General features: G+C 33.6%; 2 protein-coding genes across 16 annotated transcripts in view; one reads left to right on the top strand and one right to left on the bottom strand.

Moving 5' to 3' along the window:
* The first annotated feature begins 835 nt into the window (after positions 1 to 835).
* On the top strand, positions 836 to 7,780 carry Golgin84 (golgin A5). The gene is made up of 8 exons (XM_076445052.1): positions 836 to 993; positions 1,065 to 1,299; positions 2,485 to 2,921; positions 3,689 to 4,139; positions 4,208 to 4,412; positions 4,902 to 5,141; positions 5,222 to 5,440; positions 5,667 to 7,780. The coding sequence occupies exons 2-8, from the start codon at positions 1,148 to 1,150 to the stop codon at positions 5,724 to 5,726; spliced, it is 1,764 nt and encodes a 587-aa protein (XP_076301167.1). The 5' UTR covers positions 836 to 993; positions 1,065 to 1,147; the 3' UTR covers positions 5,727 to 7,780.
* Positions 7,781 to 8,645: 865 nt separating this feature from the next.
* The window catches only part of LOC143219169 (uncharacterized), a 48,918-nt gene continuing 38,818 nt past the window's right edge, over positions 8,646 to 18,745 (bottom strand). For 14 of the 15 annotated variants that reach the window (XM_076445057.1, XM_076445061.1, XM_076445063.1 and 11 more), the window contains 2 exons: positions 13,882 to 14,199; positions 8,646 to 11,899 (listed from right to left, as the gene is read on the bottom strand). In XM_076445057.1, the coding sequence (XP_076301172.1) occupies positions 11,562 to 11,899; positions 13,882 to 14,199 (656 nt within the window). In that variant the 3' untranslated portion in view covers positions 8,646 to 11,561. Of the gene's footprint in view, positions 11,900 to 13,881; positions 14,200 to 15,807; positions 16,340 to 18,745 lie in introns of those variants that run through there. The other variant, XM_076445071.1, reaches the window with a different exon arrangement.

Here is an 18,745-nt window from a genome sequence, read left to right as displayed (position 1 = left end):
TGAATTTAAATATCCCAGTCTATCTTTTCCAATCTAATCATTACATTATGTAATTAATAAATTTTTAAATGTTTTGTGCGCAACGGTTCGATCGTTTATTAGGAATTATAAAGCAACTTTGCTAATTGTCAAACAAAATCAACGTTTGGTTCCTAGTTTGGATCTTCTAGGTTTAAGATCTTTAAAATTTATTATCAGCAAATACGATCGATAGAAGAAACATAATTATATAATTAATACATAAAAATAGTATTACCGTAATGATTATACTACTGCACTCGTGCTTTATTAGTCTTCAGTGTATAAAGTATGAATAAATCAATAAACTTACAATATCTTTATGAAGAAACTGTATTGTACAATGATTGATAGACTCAGAACTATTCAATTAAACAACGGAATCCTTTTTCAAAACTTACTGTGTTCTTATTTGATTATTTATGCTTTTCTATTAAATATGGCCGGATGCATTTTTCTTTTACACAGTAGTGTATATATTGAGTTTTGCAACTGTATACTGATTTTATATAAAATACACATGTATGTGTAAGTTGAAATTTAAAATTATAACTCTAACACAATTTATTTAAACTCTGATTTCAAAAATTTCAAGACATACACTGATTTTAATATATATAGTCATCTAAAATTGAAATTATATTGTCAATATTTGACTTCAAGTCATTGACTTTATATTTAAAAAAAGATCTACAAGTGAAAAATTAGACATTAGTAATTCCTTGTGCGATCAAATCCTTTATTCTGTACTTACTCTCGCTAAAAATCATTCATGTCGTAGGTCGTAAGTCGTAAGTCGTAATGTTAAATTAGTATAAATACATGTACAGTGTAATATATATAGTATAGTATACGCGTACTTATGTATGTAACATATATATGTATTTAAACGTGTTTAAAAAGTATCAATAACCGCATATATTCGTTATTTTAAGATGTTGCAATAAGAGAAACATTAATATTGCAACGATCTCGGTAAAAATTCGATTAGACAACTAATAATAACAGTTCTTGTACACATAAATGTAATTTATACACTATTTTAGGTTAAGATTGTGATCGAGGATACATGAATTTTGCCACTGTCAAAAGTCATTATATTAGTAACAAGTGTTTGTCTTAATTTTTCATGAAGATGGCCTGGTTGTCAGGTCTCGCAGATAAGGCAGAAAATCTGTTAAATAAAATAGATAAAAATACCGCAGCAGTATTGAATAAAGATAAATATGAAGTGTCACAGTCTCAACTGACAGAAGTTACATGGACTCCGCCTGAGTTACGGTAGACGGAAAATTATTAAATATTTATTATTTGTATGCGTTTAATACGAAAATTAATGGAACGTTATTTAAGCTACAGATGAAAACACTTTGTGTGCTTTAATAAGTAATTAGAATAGAAAAATGCTGGTTGTTTTAACCCTTGTTATTGAGTTTTAAACGTTTTCAAGTAGTACAATTTAATTTAATTTGATTTCGATTGTCAATGTGCTTATTTATGTTTTAACGATTGCAAAGAATATTTATACTTTGAATTTGTATTATTTGAATAACCACCAATTTAGGATAAAGATGATAGTAATGAGTAGACTGCGGATGTTTATGCATTTTCCAATTTTTGTTAACAAATTTGAAGAAAGTGGAACAAAATGGGAACAGCCTCTGTAGATCCAAGCCACCTCTATAGATCCAAGCCACCTGTGTAGATCCAAGCTGCCTCTGTAGAGCCGCCTCATTGTCCTTTGTAGATAGGCATTGTTGATCATACCAACTGCAAGCTGGTTGGGTCTCATGGAAATCACCGACACGGTTTTCGCCGACAACATTTCTCCGACTCCAGATTTGTACGACAATAGCTTTGGCCGACAACGCCTTTAACGGACAACGAATTTGATCGACAACGAATTTGACCCACAACGACTTGAAACACAGTATGATAATATTGTATGGTAATGCATACTGTGGTCGTCTTAAGTTGTTGTGGATCGAATTCTTTGTCGGTCAAAATCATTGTCGATCAAGTCTCCGACAAATCTGGAGTCGGAGAAATGTTGTCGGTGAAAACTGTGTCGAAGAAACCTGTGTCGGTGATTTCCATTGGACCCAGCTGGTTATGGCGCTGCTGCTTATTCGACGCACATAGAACTAAATTAACTGATGATTTGCATAGGGAGGGTTCTTTTTGCCCCTCAGGACCGATATGCTTTTTGCCAGAGCTAACATTCGTGTTCGCGTATTTTTACATTCTTGAAAGAATGCAATAATGTCATCCAAACTGTATTCTGTAACACACTGTAAATTACGTCTAGCTGTATAGACCCCACTTAGAAAAAATAAGCCATACATGCATAAAGATCCACAGTCTAGTAACAAGAAAGAATGCTATAATTTAAACGCAAAGAATTAAAATATTTGTGCCGATCATTTCGTTTCAAAATACTAAAACATATTTTAAAACTTATTTCAGTTTTAACACACAGGAAGGAACAACTTTGAAATCTCCCTCGGAATCACCGAAGCAATTTCCTCATGTTCGTTCGATACCAAGTCTTTCTTCGTTAGCCACAAATTCCATTGGACCTAAAGATGAGGAGCTCGTTACCTTTCTAAATACAGTAGATTCAAGTCCAATCAGAACTGCTGCAGAAGTATCAGTGTCACCGCCAACACCTTCGTCCCTTATGGTGGAACATCCAACTGATACTACAGATTCGGTGTCAGAATTATCCGTTCACAGTGGTCACTCGAGTCCCAGCTTTATGCATACATCCGTAGATGTTCCAGAGAATTTCAATCACAATGATGTAAATACAAGGAATGAAAGCTTTTATAAAAACGATGTAATACATAAGCTAAATAATGGCGTAGTACCGGAACAAATCTCAGGAATTATGCTAAACCATGGTATTAATAATCGTTGTATTTAGGAGGTATTTCTATTTGTTGGATCAAGAAAGTTGAATATTTTCTCCACTTTCTTGAAGCTTCTGATTTCGAAAATGTATTTGTGATATGCTACGGTGAAATTCGTAAGGTTGATAGAGATACAGAGGTTTGAGTGGCTTGATCATTTGGAAAACTGCTTAACAATTATTTAAATAGAATCAAACATGATGTGGTGTATATAAATGGTTTAGTGGTGAAAACAAATTATTTTTGCAATCAAAATTTCATTAGAAAAATCAATCATTTCTGTTTGATATGCTGTCGCTTCGGTAATTTCTTATTTTGTGGGATGATTGAGCCAACAACTATAGCCATGCTACTAAGACTGACTTAACTCATTTCGATTTTATAATTTTATATGGTTATACACAGACAGTGGATCTTTATGCAAAATAAAACTTTTCTACCTGAATTGCAACAAACAGTAATGCAATATAAATTTATTTTGTCTTTTACTATGTCTAATACGTTGAAAATAATATAATCGCATTTTTAAATTGTTCTAATTACTTCTATTTACTGTCATAAATGCATAAAATCCGTTGTCTAGTTATATAATTGTGTGTGCAAATGCTATATTTGTACTCGACAAAATTAATCTCATTTAAAGAAGTATATATTCAATGAAACACGTATGCATAACACAATATGCAAACAGCAATACTTCCTCAATTGATTTGTGTGAATTAAATAGCTTTCAAAGTTCGTAACATTCTTTGTTTTAGAGCATAATATTTTCGAGAGTCAATATGATATTACATCGCAATCAGAATATGAATACGAATCTAGGACAGAAATGGAGCATGTAAATAAACCAAATTTGTCTCACGACAAGCACATAAGAACATATTTAAAAGAAGTAGAGAAAAACTTGGAGGAGAAAAATGAACTACTTGGAAAACAGGAGACAGACCATCAAAAAGAAATGATCGTGTTAAATGAGAAGTTACAATCTTTGTACACAGAAAGAATGCAGTTGTTTAAGCAAATAGCAGAACTGCAATCTGCTTTAGAAAGAAGTAGATTAGAATTAAATTCCACTAGATCTGATTTAGAACAACACAAAGCTAGAGCTTTGAAAACATTGCAAGAAAAAGAGAAGTTAATAGCAGAATTAAGAAGTAATGAAACTACAGGTGTGGATGATACGATGTTTATGGAACTGAATCAACTAAGGTGAATATATATTAATATACATACAAAAAATAAATGATGAATTAATTGTTTTGTTTTTTTAATCACAGACAAGAACGTGATACATATAGAGAAGAAAATCAACAAGTTTCTGAGCAACTGAGAATAGTTCGAGAAGAATTGATGAACGCTGATGTCAAACTGGAAAAAACCCGACAGAAAATCGCTGAAGCAAATATACAAACTCAAGAAATTCTCACCACAGAAAGACGTCGACGGTTAGATGCAGAAGAAGATGCAAGATTACATTCAGAGGTACATTAATATACAACTATACAACAAATTTTTTGAATTTTTCTTTAAATTTCTAATCTTGACTGGGCGTTTTTTACAGATTTTTAATACACTGAATATGCTTTCTTCGTTTCTCACAATGCAATTACTTCTTATGTAAAATTTTCTATAGATATTTATATATATATACATATGTGTCTGTATATACATATATATATATATTCTGCTTAATATTATATTAATATTTTACGATTTTTGTCATTACAATTGAATGCAAGAATCATATACAGTCAGCTGCAATAATAAGTGGACACCCTTAAAAATCGCATAACTTTTTATAAATTGGTCCAAAGGACTTGAATTTTTTAAAGATGTTAGTAAGCAACGTATAAACTGTAGATACATACATACAGTATACATACAGTATAGACTGTAAGCAACGTATAAAATATACAGTGTATATATTTTCAACCTCTATTTCTAATTCAATTGATCTGAATAATGATGCAGGAAATAAGGACTCTAAAAGATGACTTAATCAGACAACGTAACGGCTACTCTTCGCAATTGCAAAAAAGTGAAGCTGAAATTGCTAAATTAAGATTGCAATTCTCTGCGACATCGACGCCAAATAGTGAGATAGAATCAAGATTGGCATCTCTAACCCAAACATTGGTTTCAAAGCAGCAAGCACTGGAAAGTTTAACGACTGAAAGAAATGCTTTAAGATTACAGCTGGAAAAGATTGAAGTATGTTAACATTCATATACATATCATTTAATAAGTAATATTGCTACTAACAAATATGTACTGTACATTTATTACTTCAGCACGAATTCAGAAATAGTCGACGTAACATTTCCTACAATACAAACGATATAGATGATACAAAAGCTCAAGTACCCACATTTTTAATGGAGACTCCCTTTGACACCGGTGTTACTAGAAGAGTAAAACGAGCTTATTCTTCTTTAGATGCGATTAGCATTCGTACGGGAGTATTTTTAAGAAGATATCCTCTTGCAAGAATTCTAGTATTACTTTATATGGTAAGTGTTGATCAATTTATTATCACATCTATTAGAATTTTTAAATAATCTAACTAATCTGTTGAGACTGTATAACGGATTTAATTCATGATGTGCAACTATGTTGAAATATGAAGACAACAAATTACAAATTAATGAATAATAATAAACGGGTTCTCTACTTTCAATGCGCGGGAAGTTTACGAAATAGTCTATGCAACTGTTTTCAAGGTATTGCTTTTTTCAGGCATTACTACAATTTTGGGTGTTGGTAGTCCTTCTATCACAATCACCAGAAGCACATTAGCATTTGAAACTTACGATACGATACAAAAAAATATAGTTTAATAAAAATATTAATATATACATATATATATATATAGATATATATAAAATTTTTGTAAATATAATATTGCAACGACGTGCATACACTATTGTTATATATACTTGTTAATTTTTTAAAATAGCCTCTTGAAACAATTAAACGGTGTATTATATGTAGAATATTAAAAAGTTTTTAGATGTGTAAGCTAATATTTTTAAATACATTCGCACACTGTATTTTTAAAAACAACATTCGCAGGATCTGAATCATTTTGGTTGTCGTCAGTAAAAAGTTTAGTATGAATGTACATATGTACTATTATAGTACAGGAACTGTATTTGTGGTTAATAGGTAAAATATTTTTATATTTATTTAAATTATCATTTATTCTTGCAGTATACAGAAAAATATATAGCATAATACTATACTGGTGATGATCATAATGTACGTAGTAAAGTTTATTCTAAGAGAAATAAATAAATGAATACATTATTGCATTGCAGTTTTCCTGCATTAAATATTTAAACAGATATAAACACTGTTTATTCTAGAATTTAATGACATAGGTGTGGCATTATATTTACATATTATCAGAATTTGGCAACAGCTGTAAATAATTTATAAAGATACTGTAATGAGTAAGAGTATTCAGAAAATAATAAATAAATGTTATAAATATTTTCAATAAATTAATACAGATTAGGAATTTCAACATATAATGCTAGAGACTTCGAAAATGTCGAAAAAGAATAATTACCAGAAACTTATAGAAATCAAGATCATAGCGATTCAAATTTCTATTTTTATAACATGATTCTTAAGCCAAATAATTAAACAGTGTACTAAAGTATACTGTATTACGCGTTACTTTATAATTTACTATGATTGTGCAATGTTGCAATTTTACACACTACGATTGTTTTATATTATATTAATAAAGAAATTGATTCTAGTACAGTAAGGGTTAGAGGTGTGCAAATAAAGCTTTATTAGATTACTGTTTATGTTTTTTTCACGAGTATTTGACCAGCGTTCAAATAGGATACGTTTAGATTCTCGTAATAGGACTAATTGAAGCAAAGAACGAAACAATTATGATCTCCAATTTAATATTAATATTAATTTAAAGTCTATAGAAGCTAAATGTTATTTTAGGAATATGTATATCGTGGTCAATTTGTCTTATGCTCGTATTATTACACGTAATAATTCAAGTAATGCCTAAGCAGTGTTAAATTCCAACTCTAGATATTGCTCTAGTAACTAGGACATATGTGTACGCTCTTTAGGCACAAGTTTCATTCAATAGATCATTGAAAGACGAGCAATGTTTTCTCAACTGTATAGTTTCAATATTACAGGTAAAGGTAATCACTTGAAAGGCATACATTTATTTTCTGGTAATTAAATTCATAGTCTGTATTAAAATACTAAGTATAAGTTGATACATTACTTCCGAATGAAATATATGTATATTATTCTATTCTTGGAGTCTTGTCAAATATATATATCGATGTCTATAGAGTTTATCGTAAGATGTTAAAATGTCACACACAATTTTTGAAAAATTTTAATCAGTACTGAATGTGTTTCGTTCCTCAATAATTCAGTTTTAGTAAATTCAATGAGCTTTCCTTTAATAATATGCACATTTGGAAGATTCGGAGAATAGAATAACATCTTAATTGCTAGCAAATAGTCTTTTTATTTTTTATTGTGTCAGTAATATGTGCCACTAATTTTTAGTGGAACAAGATGAAATATTGGCGACTTATAACGGGAACAGTGATATTGGTATGTGGTGAATCAGGTGGACTTGATGTGTTATATGTATATATTACATTACATATACGCATACCTTAATTTGTCATTTGTAAACTAATTTCTGAAACACTATGATTATCGCACAATCACAAATTACATTAGGGATGCAGGATTAACATTGCTTCTAGGTTCGGTAATAACAGGTCAATATGTATATGTCTGTAGTACATATAACTCATGATCATTAATAAATACAATTTTTTCATTGAAAAATGCGTGTATTAAACCATTCTCAGAGTTGTACTAATTTTTACGCTCTATAAGTGCATTTACCAAGATAAATGCACTGAAATGGTTAGATCAAAATTATTGAATATATTGATTGTATAATATTATCTACAGATTGCAATAAATGTTTGCAAGCGAGTATTATATACAATTTGTTTCAATTGTACTACTATAAATTGATGTTGTTTAATATTTAAATCTTAAAAATCAAAATGATTTTGGACTTTATTAAGTTTCATGTCGTCTATCCACATACTATATATAAATAAATTAAAGATAAATTCATGTACAATGGTCTTGTAAATATATTTTTGACCAAACGAGACAGGAAATAAAATTACAACACTTGCAAATACAAAATTTCACAGCCATGAATTTGTAGGGCACTCCCCTGAATAAACGCTTACAAGTAGAAATTTTTAAATGGAAAATTTGTATGTGTAACAAAATCAAGATGATAATGTTTAATTTTTTTGTAGTGCTCTGCTTCCGATGAGTTCTATAATAAAAATATTGATATTAATTTTTTCACCAAATAATCTGAATATAATTATATTTTTTCACAATATATATATATATATATATATATTACAAGTTCCATTGTTCTAATGTAATGATATTTGTTCTATTTTTCTAACTAACTATTTCACTGGATGTGTGTATAAGTTCCTTGAATTCTATATTCGATATTATATATTGTTTGAACATATAACGAACTATGTCAACAAAAATAACATACTACTAATGACAATCTTATAATCTATAATTGTAAATTGGTTTCTTAGAAAAAAGGAGCGTCATAATTTTTAATGAAATCGACGAATATTTTCTAATAAACGTTATTCATTATTTTGTTCAATTTTTTAAAGTTTTCTTCATACAAGCAGTTTTTCTTACTGAAAATGAAACGTACCGACTATAAATATAAATAATTAAATGGTGGTCGGTAAATGGATAAATATAATATTACACGTAAAAGTATACAGAATACTAAGAAAAAAATGTTTCCTATTATATGATGTCTTTCTATCTCTTCCATTAAAATATTTCTACATATAAATCACATTTTAATTTAGTCCTTCCGCTTTATGAGCAACTGATTTGTAGGTTCTTACTTGTCCGAACCTTTTCAATTTGAACTCAGCCTAGTGATAGCTAATACAGCGTGTCCCACGAACTCGTAAACCCACTAAACCAGTCGGCCCGACGCGCCAACTGTCCTTTTTGCTCAGGAACCTCCCATTTCCGGCTGTTGAAGGAATTTTGGGACACCCTGTATAGTTCCTTAACTTCTACAACTTCTGTACGAAACATTTCCTCGTATTGTTTGAAATAACCAAGCTATATTCATGTGGACAGAGTTCGTGGGATACACTATGTAAAGTAAAAGAAGTATAAGACAGTGATTGTGTATTCTTACTTTTATAATTAGTTACTTAAAACTTAACCCTTAGCACTCGAGAGTCACCACACTGAAAATTGTTATACCATTATTCAAAATATTGTTTAGATTATTAATTACCCAGTCAGCCAGGCCTGCCTCGAGCAGACATCGAGCACAGCCTGGCGAGCAGATGGCGGGCCTTATCCTGTCAGAATGATGCTCGAAGCTGCTCGAAGCATAGGATGCTCGGAATCTGCTAGATTGTGTTGGGCACACACCACACACACCATCATAAAGCGCTACTTCTACTGACGCAGCTGCATGGTTTCTCCTGGCAGCGTCTGCCCGGCAGAAGCTTCCGGGCAGATGGAAGGCAGCTCGGTCTTGGATTCTGTCTCGCCGTAAGAGGGCAGCACGGTCGCACTAATGTGGCGACAGGGCCCGCTCTAGCGGTTACGACGCCCCGGGCAAAAAAACAAATTGCCGCCCCTTTTTAAGCACTAAGCACCGCGCTGAACAAACTGACCTTTTTTTTTTAGCAAAATTGTCTGGCAAGGGTAGTCTGAAATTTTCTATTAATTGAATATTTAAAACATCATTATTTTTCTCACACTTACAGCCAAAGCCAAAATGGCGCCCCTAAATTTTTGCCCCCCGGGCGGATGCCCGGGTTGTCCCCCCCCTAGAGCGGGCCCTGGTGGCGAATGCCGTTATACATGGCAGGTCGCATTGATATTAGCGCCACCGACGAGAATACTTCGTCTGTGTTAGTGCAACGGAGGCAGAATCCAGGATCGAGGTCCTTCCATCTGCCCGGCAGCTCCTGCCAGTAGAATACCATGCAGATGCCCGGCCAAAACCAAGCATTTTACTTACTGGGTAATTTTTATACTAAACATTTAGGTATTGTACGAGATATCATACCAATTTCATATCCATGAAACTTAAAAAATCATAAGGAATAGAAGTATTCCAGGATGGAAGAAATGTTTAATTTTCGAGTTAAAACAGTTCCGAGTGCAAAGAGTTAAAGACTGATTTTGTATTCTTCAAATTGGAAAGATGAAGTGTATTAAGATCACATTGGGTGCATTCCAGTTTCATTCCTAAACCCTAATTTGCACAGTCAAGAAGGGGTTGTATCGTTGTTCAATATCCAATGGATAAGCAAGTGAAAGACAGTATTAACTATTATCATTGATCCTAATAATATGCAACAATTTCTATATATTAATACAAAATTGATACTGAACTATCTTACCTTATCAGCAATTTCGAAGCAATCGACTTCTATAGTTAATCTATTACAACGATCATGCCTACGAAACAGATTGAAATTACATCTTCCGATTCGTCCCAGGAAGAGTTATCGACAGGTATAATAGTAATTGTTGCAGATACCTAAGTCCAATAAGAATTGATGTTATCTAGATTGTAACTTTTCTTCAGATTACAGGCAGTGGATGAGATGTAATGAACTTGTAAATTATTTTAAGTGACGAAGCCCTAAATCGCTAGCACTATAGAAATTTCGAAAGGGGGCAGCTATGATACTTTTCTAGAGTTTCAGAAAAAGTATCTATAAATACAAATTGAACTTAAAAATTGGTTTCTCTGAAGTGGCGCACAGTGGGACCTTTCGTCCAAATCGGAGACAAAATCAAAGAACTTTCGATAGAAATGAGGTAGAGCGATGAAATTTTTTTTAAATTAAAGCTGAAACTTTGCAGAATATGCGAAAAATAGGGAGATTATGGTAAGAACGTTTTTTAACGTTGAGAAAATTCGTTAAACCTGCACAATTTCGAGAAAATTGTGGTTTTTCCAATACCACGCGCGGAAAAAATTTTTTTTGAACATGCTGCAACTTCATATCGCATAGAATTTTTCACACTGATTTCAAATCTGGTCTCAAAATTTGTCTACGACTTTAAACGTTAAAAAACGTTCGTACCATAATCTCCCTATTTTTCCCATATTCTGCAAAGTTTCAGCTTTAATTTAAAAAAAATTTCATCGCTCTACCTTATCTCTGTCGAAAGTTCTTTGATTTTGTCTCCGATTTGGACGAAAGGTCCCACTGTGTGGCGTACCGTGCGCATTCCAGAGTTCTACTTATTCTCACTATGAGATCCCCTTTGGTGTTATTATACATAATATAAACGCGTTTTTCTTCCTTTTTTTATAAAGATGATCTCATCCGATTAACGAATGAGAAACGATATCACTCGATTTGTCAGAACGAGAATTTTCATTGATATATTGAAATGATGGCGTACTCTCTTGCGTACAACATCTAAGAGCTCGTGTGTTCAAAGTTGAAATTGCTCTTCGGTATCACTTCGGAATTACCTTTCGCGGACATACGAAAATCTGGTTTACTATTCGTCAATTTCGGACGATGAAAAATCATCGGAGGATTGTTCGTCCCGTTCGCTGCAACTGCAACTAGACGTGACGTCATCTAAGGATACGTATGTAGAGCCTGGACTTGATGGAAGAGATGATGGTCTGGAATATGTTTCCTCCGTTGTCGATGAAATGTTTTCGTTCTTGGAATTCGGAGCATCTAGTCTGTGTTGCGTGCATTTGTTTTCGGGATTGTTCAGCACCGAATGGATGAAATCGCGAGTTTCCGCGCTGAGTGCGTTCACTCTTTCTTGAAGGATATTGTTCCTTCTGACCAAAGCCATTGTTCGTACGACGATGTCCAGAAGACCTGCGGCGTTATAAGAAAACATTGTGATTAGTTAAAGGTAGCGTGTTTCGATGAGCAGTGGCTAATCGATAAGCTAAATATGCAAAGTTGCAGTTTGCTTTGCCATGCAAACGAGTCTGGGATAACAATTCTATCGATGATAATGCGACTTTATAAACGAAGCAATCTCAAAGTACAACAGCGAACAAAAGAAATTTTAAATAGTAATGCGTAGGATGGATATCTACCACAATTAAATGCCTACGAAATTTTAGCAAAATGACTCGCATGTGTAGTAATAACATTGTAACATGTGTAATAATTTATTATCAATAAGTAGACTGCGGATGTTTATGCAATTTCTAATTTTTGCAGACAAGTTTTATCGATACAAAGTTAATAAAAATCGTACGGAATTTATTGTCTTTCGTATTCTAATATTTTTTGCAAAGCATGCGCCATAAATTCATAAAGATCCACAGTCTATTAATAAGTAATGTTCTTGATTTGCTATGAATTTGCCACGAGGGAAGACCCTGCCCTCGTGCAGAGGGCAGGTCGGTCGCACTAGGAGCGGACCTAACCTTGCTTTAAGTGTAAATATCGAGCAAACTCGTTATTGTAGTTATTTGAAGATTTGTAAATATTTAAATTATTGAACATACACGAAACTTAAAATTATATAATTTAGAAATTATCGTGTCTACTCTATACTTATACTATAATTATAGTGTCTACTCTTGGAGCAAGATTAGGTCCGCTTTTTAGAGCGCGAACGACCTGCCCTCTACATGACGTGACGGCAGGGTCTGCCCTCGTTTTGCCCTCGATTTGACATGGAATTCCACCTGCATACTTTGAACTCAAATACCGTGGGGTCATTCCATACCAAGTCGATCACTTTTCGCAGGCACCATCGTCGATTTTGTTCTAAATAAAATATGTTGTAGTCCATGTGAAATTATGGAAGGTTTAAGTCATCATTTTGCCGGTTTCGAATTTTTTTAGAAATGGTGGGCCTTCAAAGTTTTCAATTCTTTCCCATTTCGGCGAAAACGGGCCTCGCTTACGAATTTTTATCTTGGGAACTGTTTGTCCGATTGGGCTACATTTTTTTCTGTTTTATTCGGAAAGGATTGGGCTATTACAAAATAATTTTTTAAACCTCGAAAATCAACTTTATGATGTCGAAAAATTTAAACAAATTCTTTTTTTATGTTTCTTTCGATGAGGGGCCGGAATTATTTAATTTTGAAAAAATATGGTTATATTCCTTGAAGTTTCCCCTTTAAAATGAGCCTTTGAAAAAGATGGCGTCGTTAAAATTGGCGCCACACAATGAGCTGGTAAAGTACGCCGTGTACCTCCGTTTCAGGTAGAGGCCAGTCGAGCGCACTGCTCTTATGATTCGTTGTCTATACCGCTGGTCTCCTAACAATACCAGCAGACTATATTAAAAAATTATTTTGTAATAGCCCAATTCTTTCCGAATAAAACCAAAAAAAATGTAGCTCAATCGGACAAACAGGTCCCGAGATAAAAATTCGTAAGCGAGACCCGTTTTTGCCGAAATGGGCAAAAATTGAAAACATTGAAGGCCTACCATTTTTTAAAAAATTCGAAACCGGCAAAATGATGACTTAAAGCCCCCCTAATCTCACATGGACTACAACATATTTCATTTAGAACAAAATCGACGATGGTGGCTAATGCATAACAAATCAAGAGCCGATTTTTAACGCAAATACTAATGCGAGAGGTTCAATAGTTGTTTAAAAAATTCCTAAATATTGGTGAAAGAACGGCCTCGAAAACCAGAATACCCTTAAATTAATTTTTTTCAAAATTGAGGGTGGCAGAGGAAAACGGGAGGATTTGTGTAGAGCGTTAGAGAAAATCGTGGATAGCTAATAACAAGGTGTTATTTCTGGCGGAAAGTGTCGTAATTCAATGGACAGAGGGATTGTGGTTCCGCTAGTTAATAAATGCCACGGAAACCGCACCTTTCCGCCGCGCGAGAAACACCTTCCAATGTTCCTCTGCGTCCGCCGGAACTCGAGCAGAAACATTCGGCGAGGAAGAGCTGACAATCGTCGGGGTGCGGGATTCATTGAGACATTCTGGTTCCCAAATTGATTTCTCTGATGGTGTTAAGCGTGATTCCAAGCTCGTTCCTATTCTCCTGAATTCCAACCTCTGATGTTTCCCAATGGCTCCGGTCGAAGAAACTCTTTGCCGCCTACGCGAACACGGAATCGTCGGTCTTCTCACCACTGGAAGCTCCGATAGACAAATGGTCGGGGCCATTTTGCAATCAAGATCTACAAGTAAAACAAAATAGAAATGATTGAGTGCGATTGTGAAGGGTTTGTAACAATAACAAAGCATATCCATTTTTATGCAATTTCCTTATACAGTAAAGGGGTAAATTTTACTTTACCGGAGTCAAAATTTGTGCCTTTCTCCTATAAATTATCATGTATTTGGCATGCAATCCAGTAGATTTGTACCCGGGGCGACTGCAGATCGAAGTTTCGATCCTGTAGGATCAATGGTTTAGGAGTTATGCTCGCTTAAAGTTGTGCATTTTTCAGTGTTTTTGTTCATAGTGACACGACCGCGAGCCGCTTACCTTGCCGCACCTCCCCCCGACCTAATCTCCTATCAACTTCCATCTAGCGGCTCTGCTCGGTAAGCGGCGCGTGACACTACAAACCAATATGGCGTCGCTCTTACATGGCAAAAAAACTGAAAAATGCACAACTTTAAGCAAGCATAACTACTGAATCATTGATCCTACAGGATCGAAACTTTGATGTGCAGCCGCCCCGGGTACAAATCTACTGGATTACATACCAAATACATCATAATTTATAGGAGAAAGGCATAAATTTTGAGTCCTTACTAAAAAATTACACAATCCAAATAAATTCCTATAGTTAAAGTATTTTATTTCATTTTCAAAGTGTGTATTCGTACGCTTAATTACTTTTACGTGTTCACGATTGTTACTCGGTTTTATGCTTCAGAATAATGCAAATTACGCCTCGTGAACGTAAAAAAAATAGAACTTTTGAAGGCGATTGCGGTCCAGATTGATCTTTTATCTACCGTTTTTGACTACTGAAAATGAGAAGGCGTATACCGCTCCCTTGCAATCCTGGAAACGAGAGTCTACCCCCTTAAACCATACTTATCCGAACAGTAAGGAAGGTGAAAAAGTTTGATGTTCAGTATTAAACAGAAGATTGCAGGGATAAGTAACGAATATTTGTTGCTAAGATCATAGAAACGTATTCCAGATTTTTAAAACATTCTGCAAGTTACATTGTACTGTATAGTTAATATATTCCGAATACAAAACGCGAGTTACGTTTTTTCTTTTTGTTTCAGAAAGAACTTTAGTGTCTTTAATAATTCATGAATGGAAACTATGAATAATATATAGATAGTACCAACAACTGATATTTGAAAGCATTTGCATAAGTTCTTCACGGTTGACTTTCTCAAACACGAAATTTTCTCACGGAAGAATTCTACCGTAGATTTTTTATCAACTTCCGATTGTAGATCAGAATCATTTCAATTGTACCGCGAAGAGATAATCTATTAATTTGATCGTTTCGGTATCAGTCACCGAAGCGTAATTCAAAACAGAAATTTATTCATTGATGACTCAAGCGTAGAGTCCATCGAGTGCAGTACATAATTGTTTCGTCGACGATTTATAACGACACCGGCCATCCGTATAATTTGATGAGTAGCGGACAATCGATAACCTAAATATGCAAAGTTGCAGTTTGCTTTGCTATGCAAACGAGTACTGGGAAAACATTCTATCGATGATTATGCGATTTTCTAAACGAAGCAAACTCAAAGCACACAGGCGAACAAAAGAAATTTTAGATAGTAATGTGTAGGATAATTACCGCAATAAAAATATGGACGTGATTAAACGTCCACATTTAGGTCGACATCACAAATTCAGTTTCCAGGTGCTTTCTTAGTTAACATATATTTATAGATACCTAGTACATACGTAAGTGCTGTTTGTTTGAAGATCAAATCAATTAAGTGAAAATGTTAACAGAAACAGTTGTTGAGCTTCTCTCTGTTTGCTCGCGAATACACAGGCCTAAGTGTTAACAGTATAATGTATACTTCGGAAGATAAAGTACCGTTACGTAAATCTTCACATTTCAACAATCAGAGCAAATAAACTGGGCCCAACAGGGCTTATATACGGTGGATACATCCAAAGATCTGTAATTCAAACTTGCAATTGTTCGTTGTGCTTTGTAAAATACGCCATTTCGAGTTATGAACAGTGGCAAAATTAATGGAGTAGATTTCTAGTTTTGAATCAGGATAAAATCGATATTGAGTTATCGTTATATTTCCCAATTTTTAACCCTTAGCACTCGAGTGATGATTCATTATTGCTGTACCATTATTCACAATATTGTTTACATTATTAATATGTCAGTAATACAATATTAAATATGTCAGTATTTACATTATTCAATATTTAATAATATGTCAGTATTTACATTATTAAATATTTAATAATATGTCAGTATATTTACATTATTAAATATTTAACAATATGTCAGTATTTACATTATTAAATATGTCAGTATTTACATGATTAAATATGTCAGTATTTACATGATTAAATATGTCAGTATTTACACGATTAAACATGTCAGTATTTACATTACTAAATATGTCAGTATTTACATTATTAAATATTTAATAATATGTCAGTATTTATACATTATTAAATATTTAATAATATGTCAGTATTTATACATTATCAAATATTTAATAATATGTCAGTGTTTACATTATTAAATATTTAATAATATGTCAGTATTTACATTATTAAATATTTAATAATATATCAGTATTTACATGATTGAATATGTCAGTATCGAATCAAGTATTGTACGAGGTATCATGCCAATTTCATATATCCATAAAATTTAAAAAATCATAGAAAATGAAAATATTCTAGGCGGAAGATATGTTTAATTTTCGAGTTAAAATAACTCCAAGTGCAAAGGGTTAAAAGAGTTATCAATTTTTAAAGGGTGTACGAATACTTTTTACACTGACTGCAAGTACTTCATCTTTTAGTTCTCGTTAACGCTACTTAAAGAATTTCACAAAGCCGTATATAAAACAGGCTGTTAAAATAACTGCCATGCATCAAGTAGTTGACTGCAGGAACAGACACGTGTCTTCCGTGGTCAAGGTGTGAAATACTGGCTCGTGGCGATATTATTAGATATTTACAAGTGAAAGTCTCGTCTCCGAGATCGTCGTTTATAAATAATTCGTTCGCGGCAACGTAAAGCGATGCTTCCGCACTAATAAACGGATGGGCACGACCTATTTTCGCTGTTGGAAATGTGTCTCGTAAGCACATTCACTTTTGTGGCCACCATTTGTATTCATTTATGATTGCGATTATACTTCGCGGAATTTTTAAATTAGACTCTAGCGTTAGCACATGATCAGGATCACACATCCTGCCAAAAAGATTTTATAAAAAAAAAATTAAACCGACTGCGAAAAAACGCACTAAAAAGTATAAAATAATTTCCGTTTAATTTATGTGAATACACACGCGAACTTAAATAAAATTGAAAATTTTCGACACTGGAAATTATGAAAATCCTTAAATTCTTCTACATGCTTTCACATATTAATGTATCTTCTCTTCCCACCTACTGATTTCCAAGCCCACCATATTCCAATGAAATCATAATCAGCAACATCTGTCATTTGGAAAATTTTTAATTTGTGCGCCGCCTCCGAAAAGATTGTATTGCATTTAAGTTCGCGTGTGTATTCACATAAATTAAATGGAAATTATTTTATACTCTTTAGTGCGTTTTTTCGAAGTCGGTCTAACTGTTTTTTATAAAATTCTTTTTATTTCACACTTTTTATCTCTGTCAGCCGTCACATTCCAAATCGTAATTTATAAATATCTGAAAGCCGCAATCGATAACGGTAACGACGTCGGGTCGTTACTGTTCCTAATGAATCTTGATGGTTTTTCCTTTGTTTAGTTTAAAATAAGTAGGGGCATCTTTTTTGTTAAATAAACTTCTTTGTGTGACCTTCGGATCATGGTTTTTTGGCGTGGGGCACACCGTGGAGCCCGAAAGAAATAAGTTGGAAAAAAGTTTATTCAATAAAAAAGATGGCCCTACTTATTTTAAACTAAACAAAGGAAAAACCATCGAGATTCATCATTGGAGAGTCCTGAGATATTTAATTTTATGTAAACTGAAAAAAATGATGATTTTTTGCAATTATCTGGAAATCAAGGCCGAAACAAAAAAAAGTGATAGGGGTAAAAGTTGTTCCATTTGGGGTCGTCTACAGCTGGTTAACGTTTGGCCGTTTAAAAACGGATGACCCTGTATAAGGACCTGTGGTATTTACATTTTTCTTTCTCGACAAAGAAGTGCAAAAGCGATGAAAGGCGTAACATTCATATTTGTTAGATTTTGTTTAGAATGTGGAGTGTTCTCATGACGAGTGTGACTCGTTAAAATGCGGCAAGGGATTATAATGAAGAAAGCTTCGAGTTGATCAAATAGAGGGAACTGTAACAACGAAAACGGAAGAATATTGATTCGCGGCGATGGGGTCGATGGGGCGATTACTTCTTGAACTTTCGCATGACCGAGGAGACAGGACACACCGAACCATCTGGTAAAACAACGCCAAGACAGGGCAGCGTGCAGCCTATGTCTTCGGCTATGAATTACACGTGTGCACCCTCGTACCGGTCTGCGACGCGATCGATGCAGGCGATGACCTGATTACTATGGACGTTGGTGCACGTGT

Source organism: Lasioglossum baleicum, unplaced genomic scaffold (assembly GCF_051020765.1).
Source record: "Lasioglossum baleicum unplaced genomic scaffold, iyLasBale1 scaffold0021, whole genome shotgun sequence".
NCBI lineage: Eukaryota > Metazoa > Arthropoda > Insecta > Hymenoptera > Halictidae > Lasioglossum > Lasioglossum baleicum.
Note: the sequence above shows the minus strand (reverse complement) of the source record. Positions and strands in the feature narration are given on the sequence as shown.